Consider the following 13799-nt stretch of genomic DNA (forward strand, 5'->3'; position numbering starts at 1 on the left):
TAATTGAGTGAGTTTTTATTTATTACATTTGTATGAGATAATTTGACTTCAAGATCATGTGACCATTCACATGAAAATGTCTCGTACAGGAAATTTTTTATTCAGTATAGACACATGTAATAAACAAGTTGGACTTGTGTCATGTCATAACATAACATGGATGTTTTGGTCAATCATCTTATAACAGGATAAGGATTAGTTATAGGGTGGGCTAAACATAATTCAACATAAATGTGAAGTGACATAATTGGAAAGGCGAGCCGGTCGAAAGGTCAACCCAACCTAAAAATATGAACTCAATCCAATTCAACGTGAATTTGGATTAATTTGGGTTTCATTTTGATTGCCCAATTTTGCAAAATATACCGTAGTTATTAAGAAGGAAGAAAATGATTACGAAACGCATTGGTTAGATGGAGTTTTATAAATTTGGATTAACTGGTTGTAAGGCGTTTTATATCTCAAGTGCATGGGCGGAACCACAGCCAAGGCTGTGATGGGCCGTAGCCTAGGTAAGTTTAGAAGAAGAAAAACAATAATAAACATATTAATGAAATTATCTCCTGCCTTTTTCTGCAAAATATGCTGTTGGCACTTTGTGCTTATCTCAGCACATGTCGTCAGTCAAAGACGCATTACCATCAGAGATCAGTTTGTCATTCTAGCAACAAACAGGGTTGGATTGTATCCAGAAAATTTTGCGGTTCCAAACCATACCGTTATCTTTGACTTCTAAAGTAACAGAAATATTATTGTTGTGTTTAATTCATTGAAGATTTGTTCAATGCAGGAGAGAGAGAGAGAGAGAGAGGAGAGAGAGTGATTCACGTGGCTACCAGCCCAAAAGAGGAAGGGAAGCAAAAGAAAGACAGAAGAGAGAGAGAGAACGTTGGGCTCCGCACCTGGGCTTTTGAATTATGATTGCAGTTGGGCCACTGAATTTTTTTGAAGAGAAATTGGACTCTGAAACATTAGGTAGGCCTATAGAACCGGACTATTTAAAAAAACAACTGGACCGGTCCAGTTCGGTGCTGACTAGTTTAAGGTGTAAAACTGGAACTGGATTCAACCATTTTTTTTCGGCGTTCTGACTTTTGTTGACTTTTTAGCCAACTCGGTTTTCAGTTTTTGTTCAATCCGGTTTAATTTGGTTTTTGGGTCTATATTCCCACCGCTTGGGTGGTGGGAGTGCCACTCTTGCATGGAATAAATAAACGAGGCATTGTCATGGATGACATCCGGTGGTGGACTCACATAGGCGTGCACCTCCTTTGTCAAAAAACAGCTTGGAGTTGGTAGAGTTTGTACCAATGGTCTGCCTTGGAGCTGCCCACCAAGTGCTTGTGGAAATGTCGCAGCACATCTTCTATTTTGAGTTTGATGCGTTGTTGCGCAGCAGCGCCTATTCTTTCTTTTTTTTCCCTTAACTCCTAGCCAAAACGAGGTTGTTTTGATCTCGGGGAAAAAGAAAAAAAAAAGAGAGGGGGGGCGCCTCCTCTTGCAATATATCAACAATATAAATTAGGCTTATTAGTAGCAATAGTCCCTTAACTATATCCGTAGTTACAATTTGGTCACTCAACTCAATTATTAGTTGTAGAGGTCACTTAAGTATGTGTTTTGTTGCACCATTAGTCCCTCTGTAAAACTCTGTTAAATTTTCTGTAAAAAATGAGGATAAATTTGGAAATTCATCCACAACCCTCCCCGTCCTCCACAATCCTCCATTGCCGCAACATTCATGACGAAGCTCACAACCACAACACAACCCACACCCACCATTTCTCCGCCCACTACGTCCCCTTCAGCTGACCCTTCCTCTGCTGCCGTCGCCGACTCCGAGTCCTACTCCTCAATGAGATCGTCCACCGATCCAACCGGCGGCCTCCTCGGCGTCCATCATGACATGGACGCCCTCAAGAACTACGACGGCAAGTCTGGCGTGACCTCTTCGACTCTGCGTCGGCAAGACCACCTGGCCCTATGGCTCCGACATCCGGAGCAAGAAGGAGTGGGTCTTACTCGAGATCTTCAGGCGACGATATCGTCTCCACCTTCGAAGGTAACTCCAATCTCTTTTGGGCTGAGCGTTATGGCAAACAATTTCTGGGCATGAACGATTTGTGGGTCAAGCACTGTGGGATTAGCCACAGGGTATGTAAGTCAAGCATTGCAAGGTATGTGCGGCAATGTAGGATTGTGGAGGAAAGGAAGGGTTGTGGATGAATTTCCGAATTTACCTTCATTTTAAACGGAAAAAGTCACAGACTTGACGGAATGACTAATGTTGCAACAAAACACCTACTTGAGTGACCTCTGCAACTAATACTTGAGTTGAGTGACCAAACTGTAATTACGGGTATAGTTGAGGGACCATTGCTGCGAATAACCCAAATCTCAATCCCAAATCTTTATTTTACCTTCAATTTTATTTCTTCTCATGTAATTTTTTTTTTCCGTTTGGTATTTTTGCTTTAGTTTTTTTCTTTTCTTTTTTATAATATATATTTTATTATTTGTTTCTAATTTAGCTCTCTCTTTATCAAATATTAGTAGCAAACTCGAAGATGTTTCACAGCACACAACTCGAGGTATGAATTTTGATAAATTATGAATGACAATAGTATTGATTAAAAGTTATTTTAACCAAAAAAAAAATTTCACTTTTGGAAAAAGCCAAAGCTTTTTCAAAAAAGACAAAAAACCTAACTTTCAAATCAAAGTAAATTAAAGATTCCTTAAATCCAAAAATATAAGGGCAATTTTGTCCATTTTGTTCTTTTACAAAATTTCTCTCTCCTTTGTGTTTTTCCAAAGTCTCCCCTGAAATTTATAAGAGCATTCGCCATTGATGGCATCTCAACTATTTTCCTCTTCTTTCACGCTTCATCCCTACAACAGGCCAACCATCTTGTCTCACAATATTCTTGTGTGAAAATTTTGGGTAGATGCCGATTATTGTTGCCTCAGTTTACTATGGGCGTTGTGTATATATAAGTGTTACTTTACTTTAGGATATAACATGGAGGAGGGATTTTGTTAACACTAAATAGTTCATCAATTATTTATTTTCATTGAATTAGTCTGACAATTGGGGTCAGTCACTTGAGAAATCTTTAACTTGCTCAAGATTGTATTTTGTTAGCTTTCTTGAATTTCAATGCTTTTTATTTCAATTATAATAGCTTTTGATTTAAATATAAAGGACTCATGATAGGTCTCAGTACGAAGAAACTTTTATGTAGCGGAAATACACTCTTTTGTGTCTTTCTCACTTGTCATGTGACTATTTACATGATAAGTCAAAAATAGAGTAAGGAGATAGGATCCAATACAAGAAGGTTTTTGTCGACTACAAACACGTATAATAAACAAGTTGGACTAATGTAGTTACATATATTCGACAAAATTCAACATAATTCGATAGTAGTGCAACTCGGGCTGGTTGGAAGGTCAACCCAACCTAGCCCATCCTTGGCAATTTGAGTTCAGGTTCAGATTTCTTGAGGTTGGAAAAAAATGAAATCAACCCAACTCAAGGTGAATTCGGGTTAACTTGGGTTGGGTTTAGGTTGCCCAATTTTATATGGGTTGAGCTCAACCCCGCACTATAGAATTCTACTAGCAAGGTTTATCATAACTTCTTAGAAGAGTATTGCTAAACGAACTCTAAAATTAATTGAATACATCATATTATCAAACTATTTATTGAATCACTTATTTATCCTAATATAAAATGACCAAAAATGATATATTTAATTCTGAAACAAATGTAATTTTAATAAGTACACCCTACTCACCATCTTCAATCTTAATCAAAGAAATGTTGTATGTTCACACTAAAACTAAGTAGAGAGAGATAAGGCTAACTTACAAGTGATGTGGATGGCTTAGACCCGAGGTGCCTTCGGTCCATGGCGTCCTTCCTCAAGGCTTGATGCTAGATTCGGCCTGGAGAAAGAAACGGCAGATGAGGTCTAAGACACCAGTGTGGCGTCGGCCGAAGACCCTCTGATGCCAAAGTTAGTGACTAAGAGCAATTCTATTGACAATATGAAAGCATAAGTCAAGTAAACAGTATTACCTTTTTGGCTGGGTCAAGGGGGCTCTATTTATAGAAAGCATTTGTGATGCTCTTAGTACTTAGTTTCGATGTGGGACTCGTAGGAGTGTCTTCGACGGTCGACACGTGCCCTGGACAGGTTTTGGCCGGAGTTCCAAGGTTATTTGTCAGGATCGGCCGGATGTACTGACTAGTCGCTCAACATCGCGTGCCGAAGGTTGGTGTGGGTGAGTCGGTCGTTAGCACTTACCGATTGACCTTTCGGCATGGCTCACTGAGCTAGTCTTAGCCTCGTTTACCTTCCACGTGCCATGACGTGAGTGGGGGGGTCAGATATGGTACAAACATTGTCACATATTAATTCCAGTATGCAACTAATAAAAGAACATAACAAAAACAAAAAACAAAAAAACAAAAGAAACCCCTCCACCATGGCTTCATTTATACTTAATTTCAAGAGAAGGCAACATTCATCTTCCATGGGAACGCACCCAGGCTAGCCAAACAGTATGGTGACATGAAGTTGGCTCATATAAGTAGGAAAGCTCTTTGAGATTGATCGAGATGGAAATGGCACTCTCTTGGATTTAGTTGACATGACGAATAAAAGAATATAAGTGCTAGCCCACTTGATGTACGATGGTCAAGTTGATAATATGGGGTTAGGACAGGGGGTTGGTTACCTTGATAAATTTTTGGGCCATTGGGTCTGGGGCTGGGTACAAAGGGATGTGTGGGAGGGAGGGTATAGAACTTGGAGATGGGTGGTGGTGGAGGAAGGAATTGGCGGGCCGCGAGTGGGGGTTGGGTGTGGAAACGGTTGTGGGTGGAGAGGGAGTGTGGGGGACTGGGTAGGGTTTTTTATATTTTAGTTTTATGAATAAATATTTTCAATTATTTCATTTGTATAGGGTGTATTATGATATTTTTGGTAGTTAAATACAGTGTATTTAGTTAAATATTATGGTGAACTTAGATCTTATGGTGTAATTAATTTTAGGTTCGTTTAGCAACACTCTTTTAAAAAGAAGAGAACAAAATTAAGAAATGCATTCTGCATATTGGGCTACTGAATGAACCACACGGTACAGCCTTGAGGACGAAATTGATCACAAATAACTCCCATTAGCAGCCCAACAAGTTCCAGGGGACGTTTTGGATTCTAATAATGGCACCTCCTCTGACTCCTCTCCCATTAAATCCAAGGCAAGGATGAACTGCGAGACCTGAATTTAATACTGGTGACTGGGTTGTGAATTTTACCCACACAAACTACATCTTAGTATCAGAAAGCTATATTAAACCTAATGCTGCTGGCGGACCATATTTTTCCAGTCTCATGGCAAGCACTCCCAAGTGTTTAGAGAAAACCTTGCATGAAACTGGTTAATGTAATCTCTCACTCTATCTCTCTCATCACGCGAGCGAGTGAGGGTTCGAGCGAGTGTCGGGTGATGGGAAACATTGATATTGTGTTGTGGAACATATATCTAAAAGAACTCACAATCCTACATACACCAATGTATTTCCAAAATCAGAGCTTATAGAGCTGATAGGAAATGGTTGTGCCACAGTCTTCTCAAGTGCTTTTCAAGGAACCGTCTTCTCAAGTGCTTTTCAAGGAACAGTTTTCTTTCTAATAAATTCTAACCACAAGCAAGAAACCAAATGTCAAGTTTTGCAACAATGGTTACTTCAAGGAGAGATCAATGCCCCAAAGTCATCAAATCAACTATCAAAATGATCAAATGAACAGCAGCAATTGCACCAGACATGAACATGAACACCCAATTCCAAAACTGTCCAAATGGGTTTCACCTTAACCCTCAAAATTTTCATTTCCCAATTCCAATACCCTAACATCCATAAAATAAAATGTAGAAAAAACCATTGATCCCCAACCATATCAAATGTGAGAGTTTAAAACATATACACAGTGAAGTCATCAACAACAGAAATTTGATTCTTATATAGACCATTGAAATATAACAAGTCAGAGATTCAGAATCAACAACCGCATGTTAAATCCAAACCCCATATTTACCCAAATTAACATAAGACTACTGCATCCCAACTACAAATAATTACATCCAAAACCAGTTGTAAAAGATACCCAAATCTCCAAAGATCTAATCTTTCCCAGCAATGAACTGAAGAAATCCTTTTAGTTTATGTGCTTCAAACCCAGCCCATGCTTCCCACGGACGCAGCCAGGCCTCACAAGCAAGTAAGGCGATCGCTTCGAATTGTTCATCTTCGGAAATGTCCTCTTCCCCAATTTCCTCATCCTTTGCCTCCCAAACTTGTCGCCCACCGACCACGGCACGAGCTCGTCATCTAAACCATACCCATCATCATCGTCGTCATCACCATCATTACCATGGCACTCATCCTCATCACCACCGTCAAAATCGTGACGGGGTTTGAGATTGAGGCCCACATCGAGAAATCGAACAAGATGGGGACGACGATGGCTATGGGCACCGACTGGAACTGCCATTGGCGGAGAGGTCGAAGAGATCGAAGAGGAAAATGAAGAAGGCCCGATACTGAGCCCATCGGATCCATTTGCTTCTTCGTCTTTATCTTCTTGTTGTTCGGAGTCAGAGTGGTGGTTGTGGTGGTGCTTTTCTTCTGAGTCTGCGTCAGAGGCATCAACGAACTCCCAGTGCGAAAGACCCACATAGTCCTCTTCTCCAATTTGCAAGAATTCAAATTCTTCGTCCATGGAATTTAGCCCTTGAAACTTTCCCAATTCCATTTCTCTCTCTCTTGTTTTTGGTTTTGTTTTAGTTTTGGATCTTCTAGTTTTGAAATGAATTACTGGGTTTCTTCCCTTAAGTAACTTCAGTTTTATAGAGGTTCGTTGCCTTTCTCGGGAATCTGAGGTGGGCATAAAGGATGAGATGTCCGCCCCGCCCGCAAGTTATCTCGTTCCATTGGTACACGCGACTCTGCCCAATGGCTTTCTTCCACCTGTCACATTCCAGTTTCAAATTTTTTTTCCTTGCCTAAACTAAAACTACCCCACTAACAAAGCAAAAAAGACTTATATGTAATGGAATGGCTTATAACTCAAGTGCTTAAGATTCTCGAGAAATCCATTTTCAGTTTTTTTGAGCCTATTGCTCAACGCTGCTTCCCTGTGGAGTCAAAGACAGGATCAAGAACGATGTCCTAAGTTTAGTTTCCCCTCCGTCAATATTACGTGTATAAAAAACAAAACAAAAAAACCGTCACCCACTAAAATTTAGCTTTTGTTAAATTCTCTAAATTTAGCTTTATAATTGTTCACAAAACTAACTTGAGGTATAGTTTAATTTTTTGAGTTAGCTGTTGGATTTTGTGGTTTTTGAGTTAAAATAGCCAAATAACATGGTGTAGTTAAGACTGTTGGAGATACTCATTTGCCCAACTGATGACAGAAGATGAGAATCTATCCTTTCCAATATAACCCAACACAAGAAAACGAAATTGTAATAAAATGTTTGCTTTTTCAGTCATGTATAAAATTGTGTTGCCTAAAGTTAAGGTATGGGCTTCAAAATCCCCGATGCTTGGTGTGAAATTGGGTTTGATTAGTGTTTTTGTGGGTCGGAATTTGACTTCAAATATTTTGTTTTTGTTTTTGTGGCAATGCTAGTTGTGATTTATTCTTTTTGACAAACCAAGCAATTGAAAGTGTTTGTGGACAAAGAAGCTGTCAGTCTCATTATGATTTGGATACGTTTTGTGGGCATTTTTTGTATATCTAAATTGGTGCATAATTTTTTTTTTCTTCTTTTTATAGAAGCGATATTGAGAAAATAAGAAATTGAATTTAAGATCTGGGATAGATAAGTGCTTTTAACTACTTGAGCTACAAACTCTTACATTGCACATGCACTTTTATAATGCATGAAGTAGATTAGTTAATTGAATATTTGTGTACACGTAAAATAAGTGAATTTCATAAATTGTCATTCTTCTTGTGTCCAGAATAAAATGTTAACGATTTCTTGTGACAAATATCTATATAGTTTTACAGTTGGTGAAAATCATGAACAAATCTTCGGAATCGTGGAGGAGCTACTGAAATTTACTGTAGGTTTATGTTACATAAGTTTAGATGTATATATATGCTTTAGATGTATATGCTTTCTTTCACCGATTCAGTTTTTTTTTAATCAAAGAGTAAAACTTTCATTCCAACCAACAAGCATACAATTTGCAATCAAAACAGGGATGCAACAAGAGTTGGCCTCGTTAAAACCTTGTCATAAAAACCCATAATGGCGGAAATCCAATCAAGAAAAAAGAGTACTACATCCGAAAACAATAACCAAAACAACTACCCACCCTCCATGTCTGTTACCAACATTGGTACAAGCTAGTCAGGAGCAAGACCAGTCCAGAAAGAAGGATGCTGTTCAAGCAACCCAAATTGCGCCAAAGAGTGAGCGACCCGATTCCCCAAACGCGGCTGAAAAAGAACATCACTAACACACAATTGTACTAGCAACCTTCTAATGTCATCCGCAATATTACCCAGATTACTCCATAGCTCACCATCTCCCTTCAATAAAGCCATAACTTCTTGCGAGTCTGATGCTACCAAAAAATCAGAGATTTCCAACTCAGTAGCCTTCAACAATCCCATGTGTATAGCAGCACATTCAGTAGCCAAAACATCCAAACCTGTTGGGCCTTGATCTGCAAACCCCCAAATAAAGTTACTTGTAGAGTCTCTTATGACACCACCAACCCTTCTATTACAACCAGCTTGTCCATTCGCTCCACAACTCAATAACAACGAAGAAGGAGGAGGTTTAATCCACCTAATAAACCGTGGCACCCTTGTTGGCTTGGTGCAAGCATTGTGAATTTTCAACTTGGTCCAAAAACTCCATGGTCCACTCAACAATCTCAGAAAGCCCATCAGCGGTCTTTCCAGAGAGCACCTCATTGCGAAGCTTCCAAACTCTCCAACAACAACACACAAAACGTTCCCAAGTCACAGTCTGACAGAGTATGAAACATAACCTCCAAAAAGTCAACAAAAGAGCCTTGTCTAACCGCCAAATCACAACAATGACTGATTAAAACAATTATATAAACAGAATTTATAACAATCTGAAGTTTGCGCCCAAAACAGTCTGGTGCGTTTACAACCCCAACAATCATGGATAACATCCTCCATCGCCGTCCCACAACCAGAACAATAAGCTGAGACCAATACCTTCCTTTGAACAAGGTTTAGTGATGTAGGCAAAATATTTAAACTTGCCCGCCAAAGCTGAATTTTAACCTTATTTAGGTAAGGTGGTAGGCAACTTCATAAACAAAAGGCCGAAATCATGGAGTAAGCTACTGAAATTTACTGTAGTTTATGTGACATAAGATAAAATGTGTATGCTTTCTTCTATCCATGATATTCCGCAGCTGTTTCCAAATTATCTAAAATTTTATTAGATGATGAGTGAGGGTTTTTCTACCAGTCAAATAGAATTTTTATCTTTTAATAATAATATGATAATCTCTTATTACAAATAAAAAATTTCAATTTCAATCACGAAGAAATGAATTTGAGGGACCTAGGATTTTTTTTTTTTTATAACTGAAAGGAATTTCCATTAAACCCTAGTAAAGGGAACAAAAATAATGAAACCAGACCAATACAAGCAAATTCTCAGCAAAGGGAATTTTAAAAAAAAAAAAACGAAACCTCACCAATACGAGGAAAACTCTAGAAGACACTACCTACTGAAACATTCGAAAACATACGAAGGGAGAAGGGTGGTGGATGGCGCTTGGTGTTGGAGGTGGTGTCTTTCATATTATTTTTTTTTTAGTTTTAGGTTTTTTTAAATAAATTTTTAAGTTTAGCTCTTATTTATTTATTTTAAAATTGCATTCAAATAGTTATATTTTTTATATTAATATTTAAATAGTTTTTAAATTATTCAAACATAAAATTTAAAGGAACAGTCCACATTGGCTAATGGTCTTAATACAAAGGCTCAAGGTCCGCTACGAGCACGTTCACAGTTGGATATAGGTCTCCAAATTGTTATATAAATTATAGTTTTCCTCTTTTGGTAGATCTAGGCTAGTTCCTTCTGATTTGCTGGTGTAGGTTGTTTTTTTGGGGTTTTTGCCCCCTCTTTTTCATAAAAAAAAGAAAGAAAGCCAAAAGTGAAATTCTTTATAATATAAATAATATATAAAACAAATTGGAAAATCCTTTAAAGTAAAGTAAAACAAAATAAACAAATAATAGGTAAATAAAATTAAAATAAATTAAAATTATGAAAGCAAGGCAAACACAGGGACTGAATTAGCCAAATTGCAAACACAGGGACTAAATTGGCCATCCATAGTATAATTTTTTAAAGAATAGTGTAGGGCTAAATTTTCCATCTCAAGCCATGCCGGACTATATTTTAGGGCCCTCCATATTTTATTATTTTGAGAAGTGCAAGGAGGTGCATCTCCTCTTGCCCGAGAAAAGGTTGTAGGTGCTTGGAAAGTTGCCCTTTTGCTCAGTCTGGTTGTGCACTCTACCTGTTCGACAAAAGGAATGCTTTCCTCTGTTGCGCATCACGAGCGTTTATATATTCTTTTAAAAATTTATGACCAAAACGACATCGTTTTGAGCCACACAAAAAAAAAAAAAAAAGTATGAGTGATGTAGATGGAAAAGGAGGGAACTCCTTCAGTAAGAAGGAGATTTTGCTTTTGAAAAAAGAAAGTCCCTTTTTGATTACGTCCCCACCCACCAATCAAATCCAAATCCTTATAAAAGAGCACGAGCGCTTATATATTCTTTTAAAAATTCCTGGCCAAAGCAACGTCATTTTGAATCATATAAAAAGAAAAAAGAAAAAAAGAGTATGCGTGATGTAGACGGAAAAGGAGGGAACTCCTTCACTAAGAAGGAGATTTTGCTTTTTAAAAAAGAAAGTCCCCTTTTTATCCTTGAAAAAAAGAGAAGTCCCTTTTTTATTACATCCCCACCAGCCAATCAAATCCAAGTCCTTATAAAAGATCATCAAATTCACAAAAATAATTTCGTCCCTACCACCAAATATGTTTTTTTTCAATGAACTCAAGTCTTCTATAAAAATTGATTCATCGATCAAGTCAATGGCGAAAGGATTTTATGTGTGTAGTAGCCTCTCACAAAATATAAACAATAAAAAATTCGAACTCAAGAAATACCAAAACATCAAAATAATATTGTCTATTCATTACAATCATAATTTTGATTATAAAAAAATCTTTACAATTCATAATTTTCCTCAACAAGTTTTCATATTTTGAAATCATTGCATAACAACCACGTCATCCATATTATTAAAAATATTTTTCTCAATATATGCAACCAAGCAATCATTCATCCATGAATTAACCTAATTATAAAACTTGATAATATAATATTGAATTTGAGAGAAAAACTCACAAACAGTGAGAAAGTTTGCTCCCACCAAAAAAAGAGAAAAATGGATTAAGATCTCTTTGGTTTTTAGCTATTTGTGTAAAAAGGTAATATAATAATATAAGAATAATACTAGTCTTACCACATATACCACAATTTTATACCACATGATGTGGCAGCTGATGTGTATATACCACATCATGTAAAATACTAGTTTTTGGTTTTCTAATTTTATTTATTAAAATACACTTCATTCATTTAATTGATGTGGCATATGCCACATCATGTGATAGAAATGTGGGATAATAATGTGGTAAGTGTAGCATTACTCTAATAGTTTTATAAAAACTTTTGGGAATGGGTTTGCAAAAGGACGTGTAGTCTTGGAGGAAACTTAGGTTTGGCTGGGTAGGGCCCACATGGTAAAATAAATATGTTAATTAATATGGTTATCCAATAACAACATACTATTTTATTTTTTTTGTAATAAAAACTGAGTAGGGGGCCTGGGACTGCACTGGTCCCAATGTGCCTCTACCCCTGGATCAAGTCTTAGAGCAATTTCACTCATTTGCCCCTTGCCATGGCAAGGGAGGAACTAGGGCAGCCACTATTCACGTGAATAGTGGTTGCCCTTGCAAATAGTATTGTGTGTTTCCACCCGTTGTCATGGCAAAAGACAATTACTATTCAAAAAAAAAAAATTCAAAAATTTGTTTACCTAAACAATTAATTTGGATAATATTTTCAAATAAAATTTTTGGCTTCGTATGTGTCAATATTTATTATAAATTCATATCTCAATCAAATAAAAAGAATATTATTATTACGGGATATCCCTCTTGTTCTATTGTATTCCCTCAAGCTGTAATGCCTATAGTTCCAACTGCCTTTCACTCTTCTTCTCTGAATATATTATAGAAAAAAAAAATTATTAATTTTTTGGTATTTTTTTTCATTTTTTATTGCACAAAATTGGCTGTCGTTGGATTGAAGAAAAAATCTAATCAGAGAGCCCAGAGCGCAACATGTGGACTTTAGCCTTGTAGCACGTGAGCAACTTTGTAGCAATCTTGTGTGTCGACGCACCAAAATGAGGGTGGAGCTCAGGCCAACCTTGCCCTCGGGCTAGCCCCTTCTTTGGGACCCATTCCCACTTGGCTTACTCCTTCTTTGAAGCAGATTTTGGCAAAATTTTCCCCCACCCGAGGCTCAGTTGGAATCTGCTGGAGTTGCTCTTATGCCAATATATAAAATATTGTATTGATCAAGCTTCCAAAGTAAGTTCCTCAAACATGCTGAGGTTTTTTTTCCTTCTTTAGCAACTATCGCGTTAGTTTCGTTTTTCTTGTAATAATATTTGGCCTTTCAAATATTTGGTTGTCAATTTTATTTTTATAAAGAATTTAGCTTTTCAAAATTGCACCTCTGTTAACAAATTCTTAGGTCCGCTAGTGATACAACACTCATAAATTTCACTAATTGTGTATTGTTTAAATTAGTTAAACTACTATTTAGAGACATTTAAACGAATTTTAAAAATATTTATTGTCACTGTAAACTACTATTTATTATAAAAATATTTAAATTAATTAAACTACTATTTAGAGACATATTTATTGTTTGCAAAAATAAACTATGGTACAACACTCATACATTCCACTATTATGTATTGTTTATTAAAAAAAATTTAAAAAATTTATATACATTTAATCGTTAAAAGAAAAAAAAAGAAAAAGAAAAAAGTAAACGTTCTAAAAGATTCAAACCTCCAACAGTCAAAACCAATTTTTTATATAATTTTTAATAAAAAAAACGAATTTAAATACATTTAAAACGTTAAATGAAAAAATATATATATTGTAATGGCTAGCTAACATTAGCGCGCCTTTGATATATTCCGTAGAAGCTAACATCAGGCTATTGGCATTTTATCCGCATCTTCCCGACCAAGACCCGGAAGGGGTTTGCTTTGTTTGGGATGAACTCACAAAAACTCGACCCGAGGAGGGAGGGGGAAAAGTAGGTCTAGTTCCCCGGGCTTTCTCCCTTCTTGACTAGAAGGATTCAGAGAAAAACCAATGGCGGAAAACCGATTCCCTTTCAATCTTGGATTGCATTTGCACAAGATGTTCTCACTATCACGCCCACGCATTATACTTCCTTTTGTAGGGCAACACATTCGGTGGGCCCACAAAAAATTTCGCATTGGCAACAGTTAGGCTACAAGTGGCATGGTTGTAGGGTTAAAAAGCTAAATGTTAAGGGCTCAAATTTCAAATGGAATTTCAAAATTCAAATTTCTGATTTTTTGTGTTC

The 13799-nt window shown here is 37.0% G+C and overlaps 2 protein-coding genes across 2 annotated transcripts; both read right to left on the bottom strand.

The window, feature by feature from the left end:
- Positions 1-6005: 6005 nt before the first annotated feature.
- Positions 6006-6974, bottom strand: LOC103335720 (uncharacterized). The gene has a single exon (XM_008238748.2). The coding sequence runs from the start codon at positions 6957-6959 to the stop codon at positions 6228-6230; it is 732 nt and encodes a 243-aa protein (XP_008236970.2). The 5' UTR covers positions 6960-6974; the 3' UTR covers positions 6006-6227.
- Positions 6975-8432: 1458 nt separating this feature from the next.
- Positions 8433-9008, bottom strand: LOC103335770 (uncharacterized). Its single transcript, XM_008238797.2, has one exon. It carries the CDS (start codon positions 9006-9008, stop codon positions 8433-8435), a length of 576 nt encoding a protein of 191 aa, XP_008237019.2.
- Between the last annotated feature and the right edge of the window lie 4791 nt (positions 9009-13799).

The sequence above is a fragment of the Prunus mume genome, linkage group LG6 (assembly GCF_029339155.1).
Source record: "Prunus mume cultivar Tortuosa linkage group LG6, ASM2933915v1, whole genome shotgun sequence".
NCBI lineage: Eukaryota > Viridiplantae > Streptophyta > Magnoliopsida > Rosales > Rosaceae > Prunus > Prunus mume.

Excerpts from the sequence above, each read along its gene's own strand:
- LOC103335720 (XM_008238748.2), bottom strand. The coding sequence starts at position 6,959 with ATGCCCACCTCAGATTCCCGAGAAAGGCAACGAACCTCTATAAAACTG.
- LOC103335770 (XM_008238797.2), bottom strand. The coding sequence starts at position 9,008 with ATGAGGTGCTCTCTGGAAAGACCGCTGATGGGCTTTCTGAGATTGTTG.